The following is a 27,858-nucleotide window of genomic DNA, read 5'->3' as shown; positions in this document are numbered from 1 at the left end:
TGGGCCACAGGGGGAGATGCCCACATTTGATGACCTGGGATCCTTCCATCAGCTGGAGTTTAGTCCCACATCACTCCGAAGTCCCATGAGGTCACCCACCCCATCTATGGCAGAGCTTAATTCCCGCATGCAGCGGATGGAGGAGCAGCAGGCTACCCTCACCCAGCTGGTGGAGAGGCATCTTGAGGAATCTAGGCTGCAGGGGGAGTGCTACAGCACATCAGTGCGTCGCCTATCAAGGTCCATTGGACGCTTTGCCAGCACTATTGTCACCCTGGCACGCCATGTGCGGGAGGGTAATGACAACACCTCCAGGCTCATAGAGTCCATGTTGATTGGGCAACAGGCAAATATTGCACATATGCCATCTATACCTGATTCTGTGCCATCCAATACCACCACCCCATCCAGCTCCACTACTGCCAGTCCAAGGAGGTGCTCGAGTCGGCTAACGGGGCTCTCGGGCAAGGATGCACAGGCACAGAAGTGCACACGGAAGTGATGGCATGTGTGTGGGGCACTGCAGGACACACGTGGACTTGAAGGGTCTGAGGGGTGGGTACGTTTGGGTGGTGGGGGAGGTTGTTTTGGGTGTTTGAACATTGGGGCCTGGGTGGGGGTGGGTACATTTGGGTGGTGGGTGGGCACGGGTGTACAGCTTCCCTAACCATTGCACCTCCTTCCCTGTTGTTAATTCATCAATATATCATCATTTGAAATCAAAACATACATGTGTGGACATCTATCATTTCATTTGCAGTACAAAAAATCATTTATTGTCATCACCATGTCCATGAATTGCTGTGAATGTGCTGTGTCTCAAAAGTAAATGCGAATCAGTTCATCCCGTGCTCTTTGGCGATCAAGTGCACCCCCAGGGGGAGGTGGTGCCATCCCATCCCCATCCCCATCTCCATCCCCATCCCCTTCTCCATCCCCATCTTCTTCATCTGCGTCTGGGGGCATTGGGATGTTCCTGCGCAGGCAGAGATTGTGCATCATGGCACATACGAGCGTGATTTTACCCGTCTTCACTGGGCTGTACAGCAGTGATCCACCAGATCTGCTCAAACAGCGGAACCGGGCCTTCAGCAGTCCGAATGTCCGCTCAATCAGTCCACGTGTGCAGACATGTGCCCTATTGTACACCTCTTCATGCCTGTTCCTTGGTCTCCGTACAGGTGTCATCATCCATGGCGTGAGTGCATATCCAGCATCACCTACATGGGATGTAGATGGGTGGACATGTCACTGTTTGTTGTGTCATGTCTTCATCTGATGCTGTGCTATTTTGTATCATTGTTCATTCATGCATGTGTGCCATGCAGTGGTTGGAAGTGTTTATCGGCCATCACAGTGGATGTAGCCAAATGGATATTGACCTACACATTTACGTGCATGTGTACGCTGCCCTGCGGGTGACATTTGATTGTGAGCATGCATAGTGCAGTGATGTGCACACATGGCAGAGTCACTCCACTGTAATGAAGTAGTTAATGCAGGACATCTCATTTACAGGCATCATGTGCATTGGGAGGGCAGTGTTCCATTTGTGGGTGGGTGTTTGCAGTGGCACAAGGTGTATGGGACAGTGACAGTATCGGCTGTGTGTGTCATGTGGCAGGGGGTGTACGGGCACATTGTGTTGACCTGTCATGTCTTCCTTTGTGATGTTTGGGATCCGCTGTCTATTTGGTTGAATGCAGGGGGGGTGATGCATGTGCGTTCATAGCGGCACACTCACATTGCTCATTGGCCTGGAGACACACACACCACTTCACAGGGTCGGAGCATTGTCAGATGTACTCACCTAATAGCCATGTGTTTTGTCCAGCATAGCGTTCCATGTACCGTGGCAACGTGGAATTCCGCAGTACCATTGAGTCATGGGTTGAGCCTGGGAAACGTGCGCAGCAGTGTGTAATCAGTAGCGTGGCATCACATACCATCTGTACATTCAACGAGTGATACTGTTTCCTATTGCGGAACACTATCTCAATTGCACGTGGTACTGTCAGCTCAATGTGGGTGCAGTCAACAGCACCTATGCAATTTGGCATGCCTGCTATGACATGGAAGGCCAACTTGGTGGCATTTACCTCGGGGAGGGTACGAGGTAGGGCTATGTGTTCCAACACATGGTGCAACAGGGCATCCAGTACCTGTACCAGGATTTTTGAAAAACAGGGTTGTGATATGCCGTGCAGCTCACCGACCGTGTGTTGATAGGTGCCAGTGCCAAGGAAATGCAGCACAGACACAACCTTCAGGAGGGGGGGGGTGGCGGTGGGGGTGTCTATGTGGCTGCTGATGTTGTCCTCAATCATGGCAGTGATGTACAGAATTGTTGGACGGTCCAGCGGGTTAGTGTGTGGATCTGTCCTGGGGTAAGGTTCCAGGGTGAGGCCCTGATGCGTGGTATTGCAGGCTGCCTGCGGGGTTGTGCCGGCTGGAATATGGGGTTTGCCATAGGTGCAGGGTTGGCTGGTTGGCGCATGCGCCTCCTTCGCCTCCGCCTCCTCCTCTACACCATTACTGCTCTCATGTGCAGTGCTGCCTGTTGGTTGAGTAGGCCCAGTCCAAGTGCTACTAGAGCTGCTGACTGCATGGTTTTTGGTGTGTTGGCCTGGGTGTGGACCTTTTGTAGGCTCCCAGTGTGCTGCTGGGTCCAGCTGGGCTGATTTGGTGCACCTGTGCCCTGATTCAGTTCAGCAGGCACTGTTTAACGTCATGTTCGTGTTGGCAACGGGACCGCCACCGTGATCACGGTTTTAACGCCATTTTTCTGGCGGTGTTTCCGTGTCCGCGCTAGTTGTGATGCTCGCGGTGTTTCGTATTGCCGGTAACGGAGGGGTTTCCGTGGAGGTGGACTTTACGGGACCCTTAACTCCGCGGTGGCAGTTGGGGGATGTGCTATTTCCGGGGCCGCGGGTCATGATTGGGCGGACGCGGAAACGGTGCCGGTATGGTTATACCGGCAGCGTTAATTCTGGACCGGAGCACTTGTAATGAGGCCCAATGTCTAGAGTTTAAATACAATCTTCCCTCCCCAAACAAGAGAGAAAACTGTTTTGGAAAGATGACACTTTTAAAATGACAGGTGAAATGGCTTGGTGAAATAATGCAAACGGGTGCAAAGATGCTTAAATGGATAGAAATTCTGAGGAAAGCCACACTAAACAGGTCCTAACACACATGAGCTATAATATAAACCACAGAACACACTTTAGATCAGGATGGGATGGAAGAAGCACTTTGAGATGGAAAAAGACACGTGTAAGCATTTGGAAACTGCAAAATCGCAGCAAACTTTTACTATGCAATATTTGAGAAAAACGGGTCAAATACACTGTCCCGTGATGTGGTTATTAGTTGTGGATGTAGCTAAGGGTCTTAGGTATCAGTGAGAGTTGAAATTTCATTTCTATCTTTAAAATTGAAGAAATTATAGAGGGTTTTAGTGAGAGGCATTTTTACAAAATAGGCACGAAAATGAAGCAGAAATTTGGTTTTTAAAAATGACAGATAGATTTTATTATACTAAATTAATGACTATGAAAAAGAAGAGGCCACACATGAATCTTCACGGCTAGGTGGCCAGCGCAACCATTCACGTGGTGGATACTCAATTTCTTCTGGGATTTACTTTAGTTACTCAAAATCACTAAGGAGTTATGGTTTTGTAACATAGATGAGAAAAATCAGCGCAAGAAGGATTCTAACAATACTAGGGTTCTGAATTTAAAGATGGGATGGGTTGAGATTGGGATAATACAATGCAGATATACTATGGATCACTGTTCTTGCTATTAATACTTACAGTCTTTTGTAATTAAATTGGAACGTTACAGTTCTGGTCATTTGATTTGGTCAGGTCTACCGGCAGCAGGGCACCTCTGGAGGGATTGGATCAGCGGCACGGTTCTGAGGTGCAGTTTTGGACTGCACCTAAGACTGGATTTGAATGGGCCCTTCTGGTTGCTGGACACTGTAGATTGCAGGATGCAAGTTTCAACAGGCAAGCCTTAATGGTAGCAAGCCAAGCTGAATCAGAATTATTCTTTTAAGTTTTGGATGTTTGAAATTGGGTCAATCTAGCAAGAGTTCAGCAGTCTGGATTCTGCAAAGAAATCTGGATCTTCAAAGAGTCTGGAGTCAGCTACAAGATGAAGAGTTCTGGAACAAGGTGCTGTGCTGATTTCTGAATGGGTTCTGGAAGCAGTCTGTCTATGTGTAGTGCAGCTCCTATATTTATCCATCACAAAGTTTATGGCATGGGAAGAACTTCAAAACACACCCCCATGGCTGGGAGTGGCTGCAGGCACATGCTTTGTTTTGGTTGGCAGTCAGAACAGAACTGTCATATTTACAATGGGATTTAGGAACTCCCACATGGATTTTTACCAAAACATAACTTTTGCACCAATGTACATTTCTAGCATTATGTACCCTAATAAAATTGGACACATACATTTTATAATCCATTGTCTATGTTCACATTCACTCCCCATCTTTGTGAGAGCTGTCTTTGTCATTCTACGGATTTGTATCAATTTTAACCATAACGGTTTGGATTAATCATTTCTAATTTGGTACATCTCTGGGCGCTTATCAGTGGATCATGTACATACAATCTAAGGTTTGCAACATTAATCGTTCTGCTACAATGAGAATTTTTTCATAACTTTGGTTCCTTAAATGGTACAGGTTTCATCAATGTCTTGAAATCAAAAGCCTGAAATTAGGTTAATGTCTACCAATTTTCAGATTTATCCCTCTTTAGGTCGTCCAGTTAAAGAGTTTCAACTTTAATCAACAATAAGGATTTAAAACAGTCACAGCAGTTTTTTTGTCTTTGTACCTCCCCTTCACAGGCAATAGCTGTCCAGTCCTTTGATACAGGAGTGTGTCCCCTTCCTGGAGGGGGAAGCTCTTGCCCCTCCAAGCAGAGGCCAATGCTCAGCCTGTTCTTTGTTCTTGGCTCAGCCAGAGACGAATGTCTGATGCGGCCTCATTGTTCTCCTTGTTGTCATTATGCAGGAACCATTAGGCTTCCTGTTTTCAAGGGCGTGTCAAGCTGAGATGTCAACTTTCCCAGGCCAGGCACTGTCCAATCAGGATTAAGCAGTTATTTCCACTGGGTTATTGTAAGATTCACGATCAGGTCTTTTCTTCAACACATATAAAATTAAGCACAGTTTATAAGGGATTTGGACATTTTAAAAGAATTAAGCCCTTCACAACCATGCCTTAAATAGGCACATTTTGCACTTTCTTCCAGGAAAAGATCACATTTAAACTGCGTTTCTCAGCTAATTTCCTTAGGCAGCTGTCAGGCAGGGAGGCCTGGTTTCCTCTGACTGCCTGGAGGAACTATAATTTCAGCACACTTTCCTTTCAATAATTCTCTGGGAAAATGACTGAATTTTAAAGGGTATTTTGGGATTTTAGCCCTTTTGTGGCCTTGCTTCAGGTGACAGGTGACAGCAGTGATTCCTGTTTTTACACAAACTTTGCCTGTGTGTGGCAGGGTGTTCAGCTCTTTTGTGGTTTATGAACCATGCACAGTTTTGCAGATTTGGCACGCACGGGTGTTATTGCCTCCATTTTTGGCAGTTTTCTTTCCCCATTGGCAATGGGGTGCAGTGTGGTGCATTGACATGGATAAAAATATTCCACAATGCCTTGCCATGAATGGAATTTGGTGACACTCTTGTGGACCTCCAGAAGCAATGATCTACTCCTCTGAGTCTCCGCACCAGAGTGCAGGACCGTGCTAGAAAAAAGAATCCAACTGGCAGTAACTGTTCGCTCCTGTTGTCTGAGAAAAGAAGCTAAAATCCAAAGAGCTGCGAGAAGCAGTGAAGAATCATTGGCTGTGACGCTTTCCTCTCGACTGCTGCAGAGAAAATCCATCCAGTGTTGAGACAAGGCCATAGGGCTCAATGGGAATGGGGAAGGTGCTAATAACGGTACCGCAAATTGTGGTACCTTTATTAGCTCTAGAGTCCCTTTGCGGGTCCCGTTCTCAATGCCTGAAAAAAACAGGCGTTAAGGAAGGACCCGCAAAGGGAACTCATAGTAGGGCGGTAAGGGATTACCGGCACCGATGCCCTTACTGGTGCCAGTAATCCTTTACCGCCCACCTCGTAATGAGGCCCAAGGTCTTTATTCAGATTCTGCCATCTGCCTGAACAACATCATGATCTTACTCAGCGATTCTTGATTCTGCAATTAATCATTTCAGGAAGAAGGTGTTGACGCTTGTGTTGGAAAAATCTCACCTGCTGTTGTACTGGCATTCATTTTGAAAAATCCCACACTGTCAAATGTTATGTCAGTACACCCACAAAAGTACTATGCTCTCCCCATAACCCCTTTCCTGGGCACAGCACACTCTTGGAAAATCTGGCCATCTCCCAGCTTACTCTCCACACTGCATCTGTTGGTTGTCTCCATGACCATCAGTCTGGCTTCAGAGCTGCTGGAGGCACAGAAATTGCTCTCCTGAACGCCTGTGAAGATCTTCTCTCTAAACTTGATTCCAGCATTCCTTCTATCCTCATCCTATCCTCATCCTCCTTGATCTTTCCTCTGGTTTCGACACAGTTAACCACGCCATCCTGATCAATCGACTCCCTGAGAAACTGGATCAGGCCCTGGAGTGGCTGACCTCCTTCCTCTTGGACCGCCCCTCGCAGGTCCAACAGTTCCATGTGATAATGTCCCTGCAAAAATGTTGCTATGCAAGAATGGTGCTGTTCTTTTGCGGCGACATTATCATATGGAACTTGCGGGTGATACCCCTGCAACACCCACATTTTTTTAAAGGGGGCGAGGGCCACCCCCGCAGCCCCTGCTCCCATTTACCCCATATATTGACCCCATAAATAATGTTAGCTATGCCATTTCCCGGTGACTATATGCATTGCGACAATATTTATGTGGACAAAATTACCTGATACCGGTCCACTGTTGTCCCTTTGTCTCTGCCACCTTTCTCTCTACCTGTGGCATTCCCCAGGGCTCTATCCTCTCACCCTAGTTTTTCAACCTATACTTGGCCCCTTTGCCCCACCTGCTCTCTACCTTCTCCTCTAACTTTCAGTGTTATGCAGATGACACTAAGCTTTCCTTCAGCTCCCCTCAGCCTCCTCTCCTCTCCTCTCTCGCTCATTCCTCACTGTCTATCTGTGATTCAGGATTGGTGCGCCTCCAACGATCTCTGCCTTAATGCCAGAAAGACGGGGATCCGTCTCATTGGGCACCTGCCCTTGCTTTCCCTCTCTTACTCTTGCCACCCACCTTGGGAACTCTTCCTTTGCCTTCCTTACCGTCAAGGAGTTCCCCCCTTCTCACCTGAGTCCGATCTTTGCTGGATTTCTTGGTCGATGCCTTCTTGCGGACGGATCGGGTCTTGAATAAGGTTGCACGAGTCTCTTCCGACTCCAGCGTGGGTTCAAAGTTCCGGGATGCAACGATCCAGGAACCCGGGGAATTAAGAAAGTGCACTACTCAGCACACGAGTCCAAGAAGTAAGAAAGAAAGGAGAGGGAATAGGAATGGAGTTAGTAGGGACAGAATCAGGGAAGCAATACCGCGAGCTACGGAGCACAAGTCTGGTCGCTACTTCGCAATAGCATTGAGATGTGCGGAGCCGCGGGGGGTGTGGTCTATTAATAGAACACGCTACGTCCAACGTGTAGAGCGAGGATGGTGTTTCACGCTGGGCGGCCATGTTGGGAGTACCGGGGAGTGCAAGCCCCGTTGAGGCAAGGACCAGGAAGTCCAAAAGGGGCACGTTCTGTAGGTCATGACACCTGCGAGGCAAACAACCTTGGTGTCATCTTCAACTCCACTCTCTCTTTCTCTCCTCACATCTTGGACATTGCCAAGAAGTCCCACTATGAGCTGCACCTCCTCAAAGGGACTCTTCCCTTTCTAACTTTCCAAAATACATTCCTTCTCAAGCCCGTCGCTCAGCTACCTCAAACTCTCTAAGGGTTAGATGCTTCTCCAGGCAGAGAGTGGTGGTAGATCTCTCTCCTCTGCAGGTGCCGTCCTCTGGAATGGCCTCCCTGTCCCTCTCAAACTTGAGCCGGACCACCTGAAGTTCCGGAAGCAGCTCAAAACATTCCTCTTCTCCTCTGCTTTCCCTCTCTTCCTCCCCTGCTGACCTACCTGGCCTACCTGTCTGCTGTACTGACTGGTTTCTTGGCTACCCTCAGAGTCTCACTGGGTACCAGGCTCTTTCTTGATCAGTCACCCTTGTAGTGCCTCTGGGCCTACCACGCACTTAGGGGCTGTAACTGTAATCCTACAGTGCCTTGTTCTCCTTGCACTACACAGAGCTGAGCTGCCTTGGCTGCACTTACTCAGAGCATTGCTGGCCTGTTTCCCCCTCCCCTATCCCTTGCACTTCTTCCGCTCCATTTCCTCTTGCACTTCTCGTTCTCACACTTGCACAATCTGAATGACACAAGGCTGAGTAAGATCGTTTGACTTGTCCTCCCTCTGTCTTCCCTCCCTTGTCTTGTCGCGCCTGGAAACACTTGTGTACAGGAGCCTTATAAATGACTTATTATTTCATATCTTTACTAGATGTTCATATCAAGATCTTATGTTGGCATGTTTATTTGTTTTAGTGACTAGCATAGCACTATCAGGCTTCCTTCTGGCTACTTCAGAGGTCTTAGTTCCTGAATTGCCTATTAATTAAATTAAACAAAGAGTAGACTTCAAACCTCTATCAATATAATGGTGCTATGAAAGAAACATTTCGACCTGTATGTGAGAGAATAGGTGCACTTATGTGTTCTTGGGTTGTTAACACTGTCTGAAATAGCACTGCCCTATAACACTATGGCAAGTATTTAACTTGTAGCTAAGAATGAAAACTTTTCAGTTATTTTCATACCAAGAATGCACTGCTCTGTGCCTCTCACGCAGAGGTGATCTTCAAATGGTGGCTAGTAGGCGGCACTAAGGCATGTGTGGCTTCTTAGCAGAAATTGCCTATTCTACTCTTCAGAATTCTGTGCTACACGCACAGACACTATGAGAGTACTGGAATGGAGTAGTGTTCATTTATCTACAATCACAAGGACATGGAAATGATATTGAACACTGGGCCCAAACACCTGTCTGTCCTAGGCCAACTCTACAATAATTTAAGGAACCCGAGGTCAGCAACAATGGTGCAGGTACATGGCTACCAAGCCAAAGGAAATCAGCTGTGACAGTAGCATGACCTCCCAGAAAGTCCCAAGATGTGAATTCCACTCCGTCAGAAGAGAAGGGAGCCACAGATTTCACTACGCTGTTGTAAAAGGAAATGTCTGAATTTACATGATTTATTCAACAAATGTCGATTTGACATGAAGATTTCAGTATGATACACAGCTAAAAGGGTTAATAAAAGAGTGCTTGACACCATCTTTATTTTGAGAAGTTTCTTTCTTGTCTTTTTGTGTTCTTGTTTTTGTTTAAAAATGTTTGTTCTGATCTTCTCTGCTTCCTGTTAAACTGTTATTGTTTACCTGGATAATTCAATAGACAGATGGAAACACAAATGTTTTCTGGAAGCATTGAAACTTCTCCAAGCTTTCCCTCTTCATCTGGCACATGCGCCTCCGCATTGTGCCGAGTCTCCTGGCCTACAGCAGCAAGCTGCGCGTAGGATCATGGCTGCGATCATTCAGAACTCTCAGAGCTTGCTAAGAACCTACACTGAGAATTCCCCTTCACGCTTTATATAAATCATCTCTAAGCATCTGAGAGAGCACTGAATTCTATGGGCCTGATTTGCAAAGCATTTTCCAATGGGATCCTGCCATTAATAAAGGCATGTGTAAATAAGGCCCTATTTCTTCAGTTCCCTTATTTAGTAAGTCTTTTATTTGCATGCCCATTACTACTGGAATGAGACGTCTGTGTGATAGGATAAAAGCTGTTGGCTACCGCTAAGCCAAGTGCCCTCTCGATCAGCACCCATGAGCGGCGTCCATCATCTTTGTTTTCCCTGTGCTTTAAAGGCTTGGCTCTACATGCATAGTTCATGCAAATTGTTAATCCGAGAAGTAAAGGAAACACTCACCAGCTTTAGAAAAGTGATTGAGTAGCCACATCATCAGGCCGTTCACAACACTGAAGAAGACATGAATACTCTTCCAAGACAGGTGGTCCCTATTCATATTCCCCAACTTCCTCCTCTTCCGTCTTTTCTTTGTCTTTTCCATCTGGGCAGAGGTTGGGCCACCTGAAGGCTCTTTCCCACTCAGAGCAATGGTGCCAGTTGGAGGACCTTCTGTTTCTTCGGTCAAGGAAAGAAGTGCTTGTCCCAGTAGAACTTCACCTGGACTTGCTGGTGTTGGAGCATCTTCCTGTCGCAATGTTTTGAACGGCTCTGCGGCTTGAACTGTAGGGACGACAGATGATTCTTGCAGGTCCACAGAGTCCTCAATGTTGGAAGAAACAGGGCATGGTGGAAAATCTAGTTGTATGTGTGTATCCCTTTCAGAAAAGTTATCAAAGTCCTCACTGAAGGTATGGGAGGGATATAGGTTTGCAGACATGTACTGCTGTTCATTGCATGATTCTTCAATAGACAGGCAGTCTTCTGCTGGAGGACTTCCGGTTTCTTCTATACTTAAGTGGAGCGGTGGTTCACAAGAAATGCCACGCCATGTTTGTAGAATCCTTTCTAGAATCTGCTCTGGCCTTGGGCCAGATCGATGGCCTTGATTCTCCATAAGTCTTTAGCTGCAGGAGGGACACATGAAATAAAATAGTCACTATCTGAAAAGAATATTTTATAACATATATGAAAAATATGTATATTTATATCAAATCCCATGGAATTTGGAACTCGTTTTTGTGTAAAGTGGAACAATAAATGCTCAGTAACACTCAGTAACGCAGATCTTGCAAACAACACAGGTTTTACAGTCCTATTATGTAAATTCTGGTAAAGAAGGATATAGATTTTAGCAACATACGAAAATGTGCGCCAGCTTTTGTCATTGATCAAGTCAACAGGTGCTATTGTTCGGAAACAATTATATCAAAGCACAGTGGTCATTGTGAAGAGTGGTCCCGAAACAGATGCCCAAAAAACGATTAGCAAAACGATGCAAAATGAGTGAACTCAAACAGGGAAAATCCAAACAGAAATATGCATAAAATCTCACAGTGACAACCAAAAAAGTCCAACGTGCACGAGAGCTGATTTTATTTTCAAATATGGAATCCCTGCTGTGCTAGATCATTTCGAATTCATTGGGATATGAATTTTTGATTGCAAGAAAATGTTCCTTAAGTGAAGAACTAGAAGTACCTAAGTGCCACTGAGAGACTGCGAGTCAGTCCGCCCCTAACAGAGAGTGAAATAGAAACCCCAAGATTGTGACATTCGAGGCCTAATCCACAAGCCGTTTGTTAACGGGATGAACCAATTGAAAAACGATTTGTGATCCAGGCCCTGCGTGTCAATTTCACTGTGATCGGACGGCACACAGCAAAAATATTCTTACTTCAGTGATTTTCAGAAAGCACATGGGATGGACGCCGACTGTTGAAAGATGAGCTTGTGCTAGGATGTGCTAGTCAAGGGTTCACGATGAAATTACAAAAAAGAGCTGCAATCAATATAGTGACACACGCTTTGAAATATTTCAGCACTGCCTACCCATCAAAGCTGTGTGTTAAGACACCCTAGGAATCGCATTGGGACCCAAAGGTGACTCCCTCCCCCATCAGTGTGCTATTAACTGGTTCCTAGCACTGCCCGTAGGATTCCTAACACCGGTGCCAAGGGCAGCACTGGGAGGTTTTCTAGTGTTGAACTTCAGACGAAACCTGTTAGGGGGCCGGAGTGTAGAAAGGATTACCCATCATGCGGGGCAGGCCCATGGTTGGTGTGCACCGTGGAGCGCGGCAGTAACTGCACAAAAGACACAGCTTTCGATTCCAACTGCCAAGCATAAACCCGCTTGGTACCTTTATTGGTGTAGGTAACATGCTTTTGCATGTGACCCATAACATGTGACTAAGCACGAGCCCTGTTGCTCGTAACCTACGTCACAACATCCCATGCCAAGGGTAAAAACAAATAATTCACACAATAACAACATAAGATGGCATTGGTCACAATAACACTCAACACTTGTCCAACTTGCAGCTCAGGGCCACCACTGATTAAATGTTGTTATACGGGCCCTTCTTTAAGCGTATCACCACATGGTATGAATTTACATGCATAAGTATATTGGTGGGTAGCACACCTTTGAAGCACTACTGTAGCAAACTTCATTAGTCAACAAGAAAGTGGGTATCGCCCCACAGACTGGAAAAGCTGCACCGAGGGTACTGGGGCAGATCGGCCGATGGTCACAGGGCAGTCCTTCTGCGTCCGGTCACCCAAGATGGAGTGCGCTCCACTAGCTGGCAAAGCCCTGCCCGGGGCTACTGGGGGCCACGTCACCTGTCGTCTTGCCAGCAAGACACTGCCACGTCTGGGCTGAGTGTGTAGGCCACTGCTACAGATGCTGTACGATGGTTATTCCAGCATGGCCTTGGTGGTCCTTCCTTGAGGCAGACCGTAGTCTGGAGTCTTTTGGGCCCCTTCTCTCCCATGACAATAGGGTAAGGGGAGGACACTCTCCTTTAGGTCCCCCACCAGGTGGGTACCAGCTGATGGCAGTGGGCAGGGCCACACCTGGGTTCCTCCAGGAAGGAGTTCTTTCTCGCTACCATATTGGCGGCAACCCCACAGCATTAAGGTTCTCTGCAGCAGGAGCTGTCATGGGCAACGGTCAGGGCCTGGCACATCTTCTCTCTCTCCTTGATGATCATGTTTGTTCACTTTGAAGCGGCTGTGAGAACGGCTGTGCCATGGCAATGCTCCCACAGGCAGGAGTTGACAGCAGTGCACTTGGGCCACGCCACCTTTCCTGGCTCGCCTTTTGCCTGGCTGCACAGGGGAGAGCCACGGCTGGTCCAAGACTGTTGCTTGCTTTGTTGTCTCTCCTCCAGGTAGGAGTTCTTTGTGGCTGCGTTCCAGGTCGTGCCTGCTGTGGGCTCCCCCAGGTGGGAGATCACTGTTGTGGGCTCTAGGGTACAGCCACTGTTGCAGCGGTTCTTGCCATGCCACCCTTCTCCTGTTGAGTGTTGGGGACATACCCTGATACATGACCTGCTCCTGGCCCCTTGACCGCAAGGATAGGCACAGTCATGGTTGTGGCCTGCTGTGTAAGCCGCTGCGACATCCATTCTTGCCAAGCAATTGTTCTCCCCCAGGCAGGAGTGTTCGTCAGTTGTAGCGGCATAGTCTGCTCATCTCCCCCAGGCAGGGACTTCTTTTTGGCAGTGCAGGTCTCCCCCAGACAGGAGTGCCTTTATTAAGTGTCCAGATGGGCAGGATGGTCCTCTGTCTTCTGCCCCTGGCAGGGGTCTTTTTGTTGCAGACCAGCGGTGGTGGTCCTTGCTGCACCACTTTTAGCCACTTGAGTGGCAACATGCCACTTCTCTAGTCAGGAGTACTCAAAATTACTGTTGTGGCATGGGCCGCCTGTTCTCCCCCAGACGAGGAGTACAGAAAGTCAATGTAATTGTAATTGTAATGGGTTATTTGTGGGAGCATAGGCTGCTCTCCCCCAGGCAGGAGCACTGAAAGTTGTTGTAGCGGCATGCGCCGCCTGCTCTCCCCCAGGCAGGAGCACTGAACGTCACTGTGGCAGCCACGGCCGCCTGCTCTCCCCCAGGCAGGAGCACTGAAAGTTGTTGTAGCGGCATGCGCCGCCTGCTCTCCCCCAGGCAGGAGCACTGAACGTCACTGTGGCAGCCACGGCCGCCTGCTCTCCCCCAGGCAGGAGCACTGAAAGTTGTTGTAGCGGCATGCGCCGCCTGCTCTCCCCCAGGCAGGAGCACTGAACGTCACTGTGGCAGCCACGGCCGCCTGCTCTCCCCCAGGCAGGAGCACTGAAAGTTGTTGTAGCGGCATGCGCCGCCTGCTCTCCCCCAGGCAGGAGCACTGAACGTCACTGTGGCAGCCACGGCCGCCTGCTCTCCCCCAGGCAGGAGCACTGAAAGTTGTTGTAGCGGCATGCGCCGCCTGCTCTCCCCCAGGCAGGAGCACTGAACGCCACTGTGGCAGCCACGGCTGCCTGCTCTCCCCCAGGCAGGAGCACTAAATGTCACTGTGGCAGCCACGGCGGCCTGTTTTCTCCCAGACAGGAGTCCACTAGCAGCATGCTGAGGGGCAGGCTGCCTCTCTGTCAAACTTGTCCTTATGATTTGTGCACTTTCACTCTTTGTATGCTTCCCTACTCTGTCCTTTTCCTTTCCTTCACAGCACTGGTGCAAGCCCAGCTTCACTCTCGCAGCCAGGCAAGAGATATGTCACTTGGCTATTGTGTTGTCCTCCCCCTCCTTGGTAAGAAGATTTGAAAGGCAACTATTTGTTTTCCATGTTGGCGGCGAACGCGCCTCCCCCCACCCCCCCCCGCAGGCGGGAAAATGATTATTAATTTCTTCTTCATGGAAGCATGCTCTACCCTCCAAGCGGGAACATGTATTTATCAAGCCATTTTTTTTCTTTGCCGGCGGCAAGGCTGTGCCGCCCCCTCCACCTCAGGCAGGGAATTGACACTTTATACTAAGACTGCTCCTTACCCTCGTCGGGAGCATTTCCATGTCTTTTCCGGACGGTGGAGAGCCCATCACATTCTCTCACCCAGGCAGGATATTTAGTATATATTTTCTTTTTCCTTACACTGCAGCGCTGGCAAGTGCTGCTATGCGTGCTCTCCCTCCCCGGGTGGAAGATGGATCTTTTATATGCTGGCAGCGGCAGTCCTTGCAAGACCGCATCCTTCCCCCCCAGGCGGCAGCCTTACTTTACACTTGCTGGGTGGCACAGCACTGCTTCTTCACTGCCCCCTGTAGGAGCCCCCCCCTCAGGCATGGAATTCGATCGTTAGTGGTGCCGCATCCAACATTGCGTGGTGGGAGCCGCTTTCTTGTTCCCCCTATGCCCCAGGCCCCGGGCCGCATGAAATGCGGGCTGATGGAGGGCCTGGGAGTTTAGGCACGGGCTGGGGGAAACGGTGCGAAAGCAGTAGGGAGGGGAGTCCAAACGGCACCACAAGAAACAAAAGCCCAGGAAAGGGCAGGTAACAGCACCTGGGGAAGGTGCGAAATATAACAGCAAGGGGCCGGGGGAAACCCGGCCCCCAAGAAGGAACAAAAGGTCTGGGGTGTATAAGTAAGCCAGGAAAAGGTGAGGTGGCACAAACCAGGTAAAGAGCTTGCCTCTCTCGGGTAGGCTCTTAATGCCTGGATAAAGGAGAAGGAAAAACGTTTGCTCTTGCGGGCTCACTGTTTTAAATCCCCCTTTTAAACATACAGGCAAAAACGTTTGCTCTTGCGGGCTCACTGTTTTAAATCCCCCTTTTAAACATACAGGAAAAAACGGGCTCACTGTTTTAAATCCCCCTTTTAAACATACAGGCAAAAACGTTTGCTCTTGCGGGCTCACTGTTTTAAATCCCCCTTTTAAATATACAGGAAAAAACGTTTGCTCTTGCGGGCTCACTGTTTGTTCCTCGCTTGCACATGCAGGCATCGTTTCACCTACCGTGTCGGAGAGCGGGCCCGGCCAGCTTGGCGGGTCCGCGAGAAGAAGACCACTGCCGCAGCAAGTACCATGAGGAGGCGGGAAGCAGCAAAGTTAAAGGAAGATCGTGTTTTCAAGGAAGTCAAGGAAGTCTCTGAGGAGGTCAGCCCTGCAGAAAGAAGGAAATCAGACAAGAAGGAGGGTGGAAGAAATGGCAAGAAGGGCCCAGGATTTCAGTGAACGGGCAACCAGGCAAGACACTCACCTCGTTCGGGTAGGTGTTTTGGGACCTGGACAAGGGAAAAGGAACCGGTTTGGAAACGCCAGCTGAGGAAGGAAGCATAACCCGGATGGATGTCGCCCAACGCAGCAGAAACCAGTAAGTGCGTTTTCTTTGTTCGGGTCCTCCCAGGGTGACGGTTCCCGAGCAAGAAGATGTGCTACAACAGAAGAGGAAGGGTTCCGGTTGTCTCGGGGTTCCAGCGCAGAGGCAATATGGTGGCAGCCAGTCAGGTAAAGGAGCAGAGTAATGCGAGGGGTGAAAGCGGGACTTCAGCGCTGGGTGCCGAGGTAGCATCGTGTAAAGGGAGTATGGGAGCACGTTGGGGATTTAATTCACGCCACTGGCCCTGGGTAACACCCACCCTCCCTCTGCTTGCCTCGCCTGGGATGTTGCATGGGGGATTTCATAGTCGCATGCGCAAGGACCACTGTTGGGTCACGGCTACGAGGGAGGAAAGCGGGACTTCAGAGCTGGGGGCTACAGTAGCCTCGTGTAAAGGGAAATGTCGAGCAGTAGGTGAGCACTTTGGGGATTTAATTCACGCCACTGGCCCTGGGTAACACCCACCCCCCCTCTGCTTGCCTCGACTGGGGGGTTGCATGGGGGATTTCATAGTCATAGTCGGTGTGCAAGGACCACTGTAGGGTCGCAGCTACGAACTACAAGGGGGTGTGGAGATATGCTCTCTAGCAGTTGCGCAGCAAAGAGGTCAATGCTTGTATGGGCGGCTATGCGGCAGACGTAGTAGAAAAGCACACGGCATTCGTAGCTTCCAATGTTGAAGTAAAATGTAAATCTGCTCTTACTATGAGCGCCTGGAGTTTCTCTAATCTCTGGTGATCTGAAAAGTGTGTGCGTTTATTGCCAGTCTGGGTGCACTAGGGGGATTCTTTGCTGAGCATTTCGCGTGAGTGGGGGTGTAATCATTCTTTTTCAGTCAAAAAACTGTGAACACTTCATGAGGGATTGTAGAACCAGTATTGTTAAATGATAGCATGTGGGCCAGCGGGGTGAACAAGGGTGCCCACGGTGACCACCCTCCGGTAACGCGGCTTGGCATGTTGTATCAGGGGTGCCGCTCCGTGCGCAGTGATGTGGAAATAAGCGAGGCAAGGAGAAAAGAAAATGTCATGATACCTACCCCGGGGCATCAGGACCAAGGCCCTCAGCTCCGGTAGCAGGCATCCAGACATTTGTTTAAACCTCAGCAGCCCCGGCTAGGCGCCAGGCTCATCATAGAAATCAGTCCTGGCGCCATAGGCGCCAGGCTCATAGACTTTACTTACCTGATGCAGACCATGCTGCAAAAGAGTCCAAGCCTACACGAGGCCTGGATGGGACTATTTTGTTACAGGGACTATTTTTTACTCGGGCGTGGCTCTAGGGAACTTCTTACCTGGAACTACTTTGGAGACTATTTAAACCACACCTGAACAACAGCACATGCTTCGCGTTATTCTGCACCCAGCAGCGTGACGCTCACCATGTCTGCAGCCAGCATCCAGTCTTCTGCCACGCCCGCGTGCCTGCAGCCAGCATCCAGTCTTCTGCCACGCCCGCCTCAAATCCGGAGCTCCTAGAATAAAGAAGAAGAAAAGGACAAGGTTAGAAAACGAACTTATTTCAAATTCCTCACCTAATTCCGGAGCCATTTCATCTCCGGACCTGGAAAGTACATCAGTCCTGCACGCGTCGCTTCGCCAGCTCCAGCACGGCGTCATACTCACCAGTTCTCACATCATCTTTCGATCGGGCACTGTCTCCATCATTTCGTCGCCATAATCAGGCACCTAGGGGACACAAGAAAAAACAAGGTGAGCCAAGGGAATCAACAAATACAAACTCTTACCACCATAGACTTACCTGATTTACCACCGGCTGTATTATTCCATAACTCTCCACATTTTCATATGCCGCATCTGTAAAGAGGGAGAAAAACAACACGTTAACGCATGCAATAGTTACCGGACAGCGTTGGGTAACACAGACTCTTACCTGAACGCCAGCAGCAGCTATGAGACCTTCTTCTCACAAACTCAGTTGCAACTTAAGGAAGGAAGGGGGAAACATCGGGCACATTGAACTCTTTGAACTTGATACTTACGAAATCCCGCCAGGGACTTCAGAGTCAATACTTACCGGAACTCTCCCAACGCCTTCAAACCAGTGAAGTAACTGGTATCTACGCGCCCCTGCAAGACACGCAGGATGGACAGCTCATCTTTTACGAACATAAGGTGAGGTTACTAAGGGGATATCGGAGGTGATTAGTGGGGGAGAGTGAGAACAGTTGGGAGGCCATCACTAAAACCCAAAGGTGGTTAATCCCTGTCTCCAATCGCAGGAAAATACTTCTTCGGGTCCAGCAGACAAGACTAGGCGGGTCAGTCCAGACAGTCATCTCTGCACTGCGCATCACGTTGAAGGAGACCGCAGCTGTCCGGGTCCGATCGACGCCCCTGTGTGGTCCAGGTGAGCGTAACAGAACGCGAAGCCTCTCTACAAATACCCACCTGGGTGTTATGGAAACCTCGGAAACCGACCAACTGGCCCAATTATTGGGGGAACTTAGGGCGGAAGTACATGCCGCTCACCAAGAGACTAATGCCCTCAGGAGAGAACTGATTGTCTCAAAGGAGCGCACGGATGATCTGGCTAGGCAACTACTGCAAAACCAAGCTGGGCAAACGCCCCTACCTGGATATGGGGAAAACCCAACCCCCTTTTCATCAAGCAATCCTGTGCAAGTGGTTTAACCAGGAAATATTCTGTTAGCTCGACCCGAACGCTTTGCTGGGGACCCCAAAAGGTTCGCTGTGTTTATGAACCAATGCCGCTTGCACTTTTTTATGCAGACCACGAGCCTTTCCAAATGACCAAGCCAAAGTAGCCTTTGTATTGTCATATCTTAGTGGCAGCGCAGCGGATTGGTCCATTCCATTAGTCAACCAGGATGATCCTCTTCTCCAGGATTTTCAGGGTTTTCAAAGAAGCATGGAAAAACTATTCGCCAGACACTCACAGGGTCAAGCCCTGGACAACGAACTTTTATCCTTACGACAAGGTAACCAGGATCTGCTAACCTATATTGCAACCTTCAATAGGTTGGTGGTGGAAACCGGGTGGCCGGAGGAAAAACGAATAACATTGTTTCATCGTGGACTTCGGGGAGAACTCAAAGATGTCTTGGCTCAAGTTGTGCACCCACCTCAGGATTGCACAGAATTTATAGACTTAGTGGTCCAGCTAGACCACCGACTTCAGAACCGAAAGACTGATCGAGCTAAGTTCGAGAACCGGGCATTGGTTAAACCCAATGTTGCCCCCAAAGGAACAGATGTATCTGAACCTATGCAGATCGGGGGGGGTTAAAGGACCCTTAACTCAAAAGGAAAGAGAAAGAAGACGACAGATGCAGTTGTCTCTGTACTGTGGAACCTCAGGACATTTTCTACGGGATTGCTCTACAAAACCACCCAAGAAGGTGGTAGGAGTTGCTGATAAAAGCCACATAGAGCCTGATTCGGGAAAGGACCACGCCCGACAAGCGTAGAGGTCCGCTTGCCGAGCTTAAACAAGGACACTCATACCTTGCATCTGATCATCCCAATGGTCCTTCCTGATCCCAGGCAGCCATCACGTATGCACGCAGTAAGGGCATACATAGATAGCGGGGCCGTAGGACACTATATGGACCACGAATTGGTGTCAAGGATGAATCTACCTCTTTGCAAAAAGACCACTTCGGATGTTATCCCCACAGTTGATGGAACTGAGATTGCCTCGGGGCCTGTAACTCATTCCACTACAGAGATGACACTGTTGAGTCAAGATGGGCATCAAGAGACTATTGTGTTTGATTTAATCAAAGCCCCACAGTTCCAGATAATACTGGGGATGCCATGGTTGGAAACACATAATCCTTGTATAGATTGACGAGAGAAGAGAATAACCTTCCCGGATTGTGCACACACCTGTTACCCGGAGAAAACTTTGAACAAAGGCCTGGCTACAGTCGTTAACCCAATTGTGCAGTTACCTCAGGAATACCAAGAATTTCAGGATGTTTTTCAAAAAGAACAGTCCAATACATTACCTCCTCACAGATTATACGATTGTCAAATCGACCTCCTACCCGGTGCACAACCCCCATGCAGTAGAATCTACGCCCTCACGGAACCTGAAAATCGTCACCTGTGGCAATACTTGGACCAATACCTTGCTAATGGCTTTATTCGTCCTTCCAAGTCTCCTGCATCCTCAGCTTTATTCTTCGTGCCAAAAAAGGAAGGTGACCTTAGAACGTGCATTGATTGCCGCGCATTAAATCAGATTACGGTAAAAAAACGATACCCATTGCCTCTAATTCTCGAATTACTAGACCAAGTAAAGGATGCTTGTATCTACACTAAGTTAGATCTCTGAGGGGAATATCATCTGGTACGTGTCAAGAAAGGCGATGAATGGAAGACTGCCTTTCGCACCAAATACGGATTATTCAAATATCAGGTGATGCCCTTCGGGTTGTGCAATGCACCAGCAGCCTACCAGTATTTTATGAACGATGTCTTTCGTGAACTTATTGACGTCTGTGTCATCGCATACATAGATGATATTCTAGTGTACTCCTCCTCAGAATCAGACCATGTTAAGCATGTGCGTGCAGTCCTTGAGAAACTACGCCAGCACAAGTTATATGCAAAATTGGAAAAATGTGTTTTTCATGTTACGGAAGTTGAATTTCTTGGATTTATCCTGACTCTAAAAGGAGTCCGAATGGACTCTCGAAAGGTGGACACAATTCTCAAGTGGCCATTAGCCAGTTCAGTCAAAGGGGTACAAAGCATGCTCGGATTTGCTAATTTCTACCGCAGATTAATTCCGGACTTCTCCCATGTTGTACACCCCATCAAAGCACTTTTGCGAAAAAACAAATGCTTCTTGTGGACCGAAGAGGCTGAAAAGGCCTTCCAAGAGCTGAAAGCGAAATTCACATCAGCACCTGTCTTAAAGCATCCACACCCTGAGCTTCCATACATAGTAGAAACTGATGCATCCAGTTTAGCCATGGGAGCTGTCCTGTTCCAGAAGGATCCTGAAACCGGTCAACTTCACCCAGTAGCGTTTTGGTCCAGAAAGTTCTCAGCACCTGAGTTAAACTATGCGGTTACCGATAAAGAGCTATTAGCCATCAAATCCGCCTTTAAGGCTTGGCGGCACTATCTTCTTGGTGCCAGGCATACTATTACCGTAATCACTGATCACCGGAACCTGCAGTATTTAAAAAAAGCCAAAGCCCAATCATCGCGACAACATCGATGGGCATTGTTCTTTGCCAAATTCGATTTCGTGATCACTTATCGACCAGGCTGCAAAAATGGCAAAGCAGATGCCTTTTCCCGAATAGGGACTGGAGAAGCATATGCAAACCCGGAACCGGTGCCAATAATTCCCGAGCAAAGAATTCTTGGCATAACTACTCTACAGACACTAGAAGATATTCATTCAAAAATCCAACAACTTTTCGATCCAGCAACCCTGCAGGACTGGGTAAAGAAAGGCCCGGACTACTCAGTCGTCAATGACCTACCTTACTATCAAGGACGACTATTTCTACCACACAAGGAAATACAAGAACTAGTCATCTCCAATTACCATGACACCCTGATGGAAGGGCACCCAGGTATCGCAAAAAACTGAAGTGAAAATTAAGAGACAGTTCTGGTGGCCCACTTGGCGAAAAGATGTAAAGTCATTTGTGATGTCTTGTGGCATTAGCGCCCAAAACAAAAGCCAGAACAAAAAACCAGCTGGCCTTTTACAACCTTTGGATATTCCACCTACACCATGGCACACCTTGTCTTTAGACTTTATTACAGATCTATCTCCATGTAATGGATTTAACACCATCCTAGTTATTGTGGATCTTTTTTCCAAGATGGCCCACTTTATTCCTTTAAAGGGATTACCTTCTGCTTCGATTCTGGGCAAGGAGTTCCTCGAAAACATTGTTTGATTACACGGATTCCCTTCCGTATTGGTTTTTGACCGAGGTAGTCAATTTATCTCGCATTTTTGGAAGAAATGTTGTCAACTGGCACAATTCGATGTGAGGCTATCAACAAGTCACCATCCCCAGACCGATGGTCAGACGGAAAGGACCAACCAGACCCTTGAACAGTACCTACGCTGCATGCTACACCAGACCGAAAGCAATTGGAAAGATATTTTATGGATTTCCGAGTACGCATACAATAACTCTGTACATTCAGGAACCGGACAAAGCCCTTTTTATACCATATATGGACATCACCCTTGAACCTCAGAACTCGATTCGCCTCAGCACTTAGAAATGCCCGCAGTTAGTCATTTGCACTCTACTATTACACAAGCCTTTAAGGAAGCCACAGAACATTTGAAACAAGCAAAAGAGAAATACAAGAAAAATGCTGATCATCATAGAAGTGAAACTCCACAATACCAGATTGGGGATCAAGTTTGGCTGGCTACAAAACATATACCTCTGGAGGGAACTTGGACTTTTAATCCTAGATATTTGGGACCTTACACCATTAAGGCCATTATCAACCCGGTGGTCGTCAAATTGGAATTACACTCTAATATGCAAATTAATCCTGTCTTTCATGTTTCACTTCTAAAACCAGTTCAACCAGGGACAAGATTAACCAAACCACCTGACCCCATCTTGATAGATGGAGAACCTGAATTCGAGGTAAAAAATATCCTGGACTCCAAGATGATTAAATCAAAACTTTTTTATTTGATCGATTGGAAGGGCTACGGACCACAAGAAAGATCCCTAGCGACCACGTTCATGCACCTCGGTTGGTGAACAGATTCCATCGGAACTTCCCAGACAAACCGGGGCCAGGGGGAAGAACAACTTTAGGAGGGGCCTTGGGGGGGAGAGCTGTCATGATGCCTACCCCCGGGCATCAGGACCAAGGCCCTCAGCTCCGGGAGCAGGCATCCAGACATTTATTTAAACCTAGGTGCTGTCTGGGTTCAGTCCTGGCGCCTTAGGCGCCAGGCTCATCATAGAAATCAGTCCTGGCGCCATAGGCGCCAGGCTCATTGACTTTACTTACCTGATGCAGACCATGCTGCAAAAGAGTCCAAGCCTACATGAGGCCTAGATGGGACTATTTTGCGACAGCGACTATTTTTTACTCGGGCGTGGCTCTAGGGAACTTCTTACCTGGAACTACTTTGGAGGCTATTTAAACCACACCCAAACAGCAGCACATGCTTCGCGTTATTCAGCATCCAGCAACGTGACGCTCACCGTGCCTGCAGCCAGCATCCAGTCTTCTGCCACGCCCGCCTCGAATCAGGAGTTCCTAGAATAAAGAAGAAGAAAAGGACAAGGTTAGAAAACTAACTTATTTCAAATTCCTACCTAATTCCGGAACAATTTCATCTCCGGACCTGGAAAGTACATCAGTCCTGCACGAGTCGCTTCACCAACTCCAGCACGGTGCCATACTCACCAGTTCTCACAGCATCTTTCGATCCGGCACTGTCTCCATCATTTCTTCGCCGTAATCAGGCACCTAGGGGACACAAGAAAAAACAAGGTGAGCCAAGGGAATCAACAAATACAACCTCTTACCACCATAGACTTACCTGATTTAGCACCGGAGGTATTATTCCATAACGCTCCACATTTCCATATGCCGCATCTGTAAAGAGGGAGAAAAACAACACATTAACGCATGCAATAGTTACCGGACAGCGTTGGGTAACACAGACTCTTACCTGAACGCCAGCTGCAGCTACGAGACCTTCTTCTCACGAACTCAGTTGCAACTTAAGGAAGGAAGGGGACAAGAGTGAAAATCGGGCACATTGAACTCTTTGAACTTGATTCTTACCAATCCCGCCAGGGACTTCAGAGTCAATACTTACCGGAACTCTCCTAACGCCTTCAAACCAGTGAAGTATCTGGTATCTACGTGCCCCTGCAAGACACGAAGGATGGAGAGCTCATCTTTTACGAACATAAGGTGAGGTTACTAAGGGGATATCAGAGGTGATTAGTGGGGGAGAGCGAGAACAGTTGGGAGGCCATCACTAAAACCCACAGGTGGTTAATCCCTGTCTCCACTTGCAGGAAAATACTTCTTCGGGTCCAGCAGACAAGACTAGGCGGGCCAGTCCAGACAGTCATCTCTGCACTACGCATCACGTTGAAGGAGACCGCAGCTGTCTGGAACCGATCGACACCCCTGTGGGGTCCAAGTGAGCATAAAAGAAAATGGCCGAAGTAAGAACAAAGAGGGCAAAAGGAAGGCAGCAGTTGGGCCGAGAAAGCAGAAAAAGTGTCTGGTAGCTGAAACTGGGTGACCTACGGAAGGAGGACAGGGCAAAGGAAAATGTCGCCTTTGCTGAGTGAGGAGCCCGGCGGCAGGAGAGGGGGCACTACCAACAGGACAGAAGAAAAATTGGAAGTAAATTGTAATGAGGTTAAGCTCAGGCATCACTGGTACGAGTAAGTCGCCCAGAACCAGGGACAGGAAGAGGAGGAAGCCGAATGAATACAAGGAGGAAGGGGCTTCCACAATCGAGGAAGAGAGCAGCAAGGAGGAAGAGAGGGACCCCTTGGAAGCATGGATAAAATGGGAAGGGTTACTAGGTAAGGAGAGAGAGAAGGGCTCTGGTATAGAAGGGATAGACAAGAGTGCAGGGGCAGGTCCAATTCCACAAACCAAGGTAGAGAGCAGTAAGGAGGAACAGTGGGACTCCTTGGAAGCATGGGCAAAATGGTAAGGAGTAATAAGTAAGGAGAGTGAGAAGGGCTCTGGCATAGAAGGGGGCAGGCAAGAGTGCAGGGGTAGGTCCATTTCCACTAGGTGACCCAGGGGACCTGGGACACAGCCCGCAAGTGGCACCAACAGTATTTCAAAAACACCAAAAGGATGGAGTGGCATTGTTAACTTGGCAACAAGGGGTCTTGAAGGTATACAAAGCATTGGGGGGGATGCATGAAAGGAATACGCAAAGACAGGTACAACAACAGGGGAGACGATAATAACGACAAGGAATCACTTAAGGTCAGGGGAACAGAACCTTTGGGGCAGTCAATAGGGGAATCAGAGAGGACTGCAGAGTAGCAAAATAACATACCACCAACGGCTCAAGGGGGTGGCACGGGACATATCGGGAAAACATAGCTGGGAGCATGGAGCATAAGCAGAAGGGCAGAAAAGGGGGAATTCCAAAGTGGTCAATAAGAGCAGTTATATGGCAGTCGCATATCAACCACGAGGAAAAGATGGCTCGGGGGCAATAGTTGGCAGAGAACAGCCACACCAGAGAAGGCATGGTTTCCGCGAATAAACATCGGGAAATAATGGAAAGGCTAGCCATAAGGCTGGAATAAAAAAGGAAGAATGTGGCCACGGGTATGGCAGGAAAATAACGCCCATACCGGAAAAGGCATGGGTTCCACGAATAAACACCGGAAATAATGAAAAAGTTAGCCATAAGGCTGGAATAGAAAAGGAAAAATATGGCCGCGTGCATGGCAGGAAAATAACGCCCATACCGGAAAAGGCATGGGTTCCACGAATAAGCAACGGAAATAATGAAAAGGTTAGCCATAAGGCTGAATAGAAAAGGAAAAATATGGCCAGGTGTATGGCAGGAAAATAACACCCATACTGGAAAAGGCATGGGTTCCACGAATAAGCACCGGAAATAAAGAAAAAAAGAAAAATATGGCCACGTGTATTGCAGGAAAATAACGCCCATACCGGGAAAGGCAGGGTTTCCAAGAATAAGCATCGGAAGTTCGACTGGAAAGGAAAGAACGGTTGGCTACAAGGTCGACTCAAAAGAAGTGGGAGAAAACACGGAGAATTGACAAACGGGTCATTGACAAACTGACCAGGAACGCCCTAACGTACAAAACGGGTAAGCAGTACGAAAGGCATGTAAAAGATGTGTTGGTGTAAACAGGTGTGCAAGAAGTGGAAAAAATTTCAACCGAAAAAATAAATAAAATAAATGTGTGCATTTCTGGAAGGGGCATTTGCCAAAGGGAGAAAGAAAAGCTGGGCGGCAGCACAGCTAGCGGCGGTGGCATATACCACAAAAGTGGCGGGCATACCGGATCCAACCGACAGCGCTAGAATAAAATATGCTATGAGAGGATGGGCTAAATTAGAGGGGAAGAAACCAGATAGCAGAAGGCCGGGGAACTTTGGGAAGTTAATAATCCTGTTAAAAGTGTTACGAGATACATGCAGCAGCATGTACGAAACCGCACTGTTCAGGGCAGCATTCGCGCTGGCATATTACAGGGCTTTCAGGGTAGGGGAGCTGGTGGCCAGTAAAATGGCGGCAGGAGACGGCCTGGCAAGGAGGGATATTAATATGGGAAACAAGGGGATGTCTATAATGTTAAAGGAACCTAAAACAGACCAAACGGGGAACGGGAGAGCAATAGACCTCAATTGCATCAGAGAGAAGGACCATTGTCCCAGATTCATCACCCAAGAATTCCTGGATCTCCGACCAGAGGTCGACCTGCAGCTATTAATACATAGGGACGGCAGTGCACTCAGCAGGTACCAGTTCCAGTCGGTATTAAAACAGGCGGTGGCCAAAGTAGGATAGGATCCAGCTGAGTTTGGAACACATTCATTCAGGATAGGGGCGGCAACCTCTGCATGGGCGGGGGCCTGGGAGCAAAGGGAGTGAAAAGGATTGGGGGGGTGGAAGGCGCAATGTTTTAAAAAATACATAAGGGTGGAACTGATATAAATGCTTATCTGCCCCGTTTCCATAGGGGCTGGAGCCCATAAGTCGGCATGGATAGTGGGCACTCTTTCATGACCCGGGCAGGCAGGTGGCTGGAGGAAGTGAAACACCTGATGCCCCCCCGACACTGAGCCCAGAAACGTTAGAGAAGAAGAAACCAAAACTCTTCCAGACCTAGACTTTGCCCAAAGGAATGACCCCTTATTGGATGAAGCATTTTTACAAGTTATATGGAGGAAGTGAAGCAAGGACCACATTTCAAAAACACAATCACATCCTGTTGGGGCCTCCCGGGGATGCACTGGGAGGACATTCGCGACAGGCTGTCGGACCGGATAGGGCTCAGGGACCCCTCGAGTACCTGGTTATACACCTCGGGGGATCGATCTGGTGAGCACAAATAGGGGTAAGTTACAGAGGAACATTTGCGAGAAACTACATAGCATAGCCCACAGTTGGGGAAAATCGAGATTTTCATGCCAGAAATAATTCAAAGAAGGGTCTGGTACGGGGCACAGAGGAGGAACACAATCGAAATAGCCAGAAAGAAACTAAATAAATCAGTAGAAAAGTGCTGCATATAACATGGACTACACCGGAACAATCCATACATGTTTCAGCAGGATGGGGTACACCTATCAAGGAAGGGGATGGCGGCTTTTTCCGACAACATTTTTTAGGGCACTCCAGGAACGGGGTTGTAGGTAGGGTGCTTTTGGGGGGGACCTGAACGGGCGCAAACAGCAACCGCTCAGGTGTGGCGGCATGTGCCCTGGAACTAAGTCCCAAGGGTAACAAGGACTCGGGAGGAGCCTTGGCCAACTTCGAGACTGGACACAAGCTACCCAAAAGCATATGGCAGTGTATTGATTTTGTTGTTTTGTATTTTCTGTAAGAAAATAAAATGCCTACGGCCTACAACTTTTCCATAAACATAATTTGTCTGTGATTTATTATTTAGATAGGGATCTGGTAAGAAGAGCAAAGCGAGCCCCCACTACTCAGCCTATGCTGATGTAGGGATCATGCCACGGATAGTGAAGTGCTCTCCAAGGTTTACAAGTTAATAGACGACTGGATGCAGGCAAATTGGATGTGCCTGAACGACTCGAAAACCGAATTGATGTTGTTTGGCTCCAGTCGTCAGTTGGAAAATCTAGGGGCAGAGTACAGCTCT

At 48.3% G+C, this 27,858-nt stretch overlaps 1 protein-coding gene across 2 annotated transcripts in view; it reads right to left on the bottom strand.

The window, feature by feature from the left end:
- The window catches only part of LOC138451688 (uncharacterized), a 314,713-nt gene that overhangs the window by 167,157 nt on the left and 119,698 nt on the right, over positions 1 to 27,858 (bottom strand). For both annotated transcript variants that reach the window (XM_069604923.1, XM_069604922.1), the window contains exon 2: positions 10,097 to 10,761. In XM_069604923.1, coding sequence (XP_069461024.1) covers positions 10,097 to 10,751 — 655 coding nt within the window. In that variant the 5' untranslated portion in view covers positions 10,752 to 10,761. The remainder of the gene's footprint in view (positions 1 to 10,096; positions 10,762 to 27,858) is intronic.

This window comes from Ambystoma mexicanum, chromosome 1p (genome assembly GCF_040938575.1).
Source record: "Ambystoma mexicanum isolate Mex_15411 chromosome 1p, UKY_AmexF1_1, whole genome shotgun sequence".
In the NCBI taxonomy this organism is placed as follows: domain Eukaryota; kingdom Metazoa; phylum Chordata; class Amphibia; order Caudata; family Ambystomatidae; genus Ambystoma; species Ambystoma mexicanum.
Note: the sequence above shows the minus strand (reverse complement) of the source record. Positions and strands in the feature narration are given on the sequence as shown.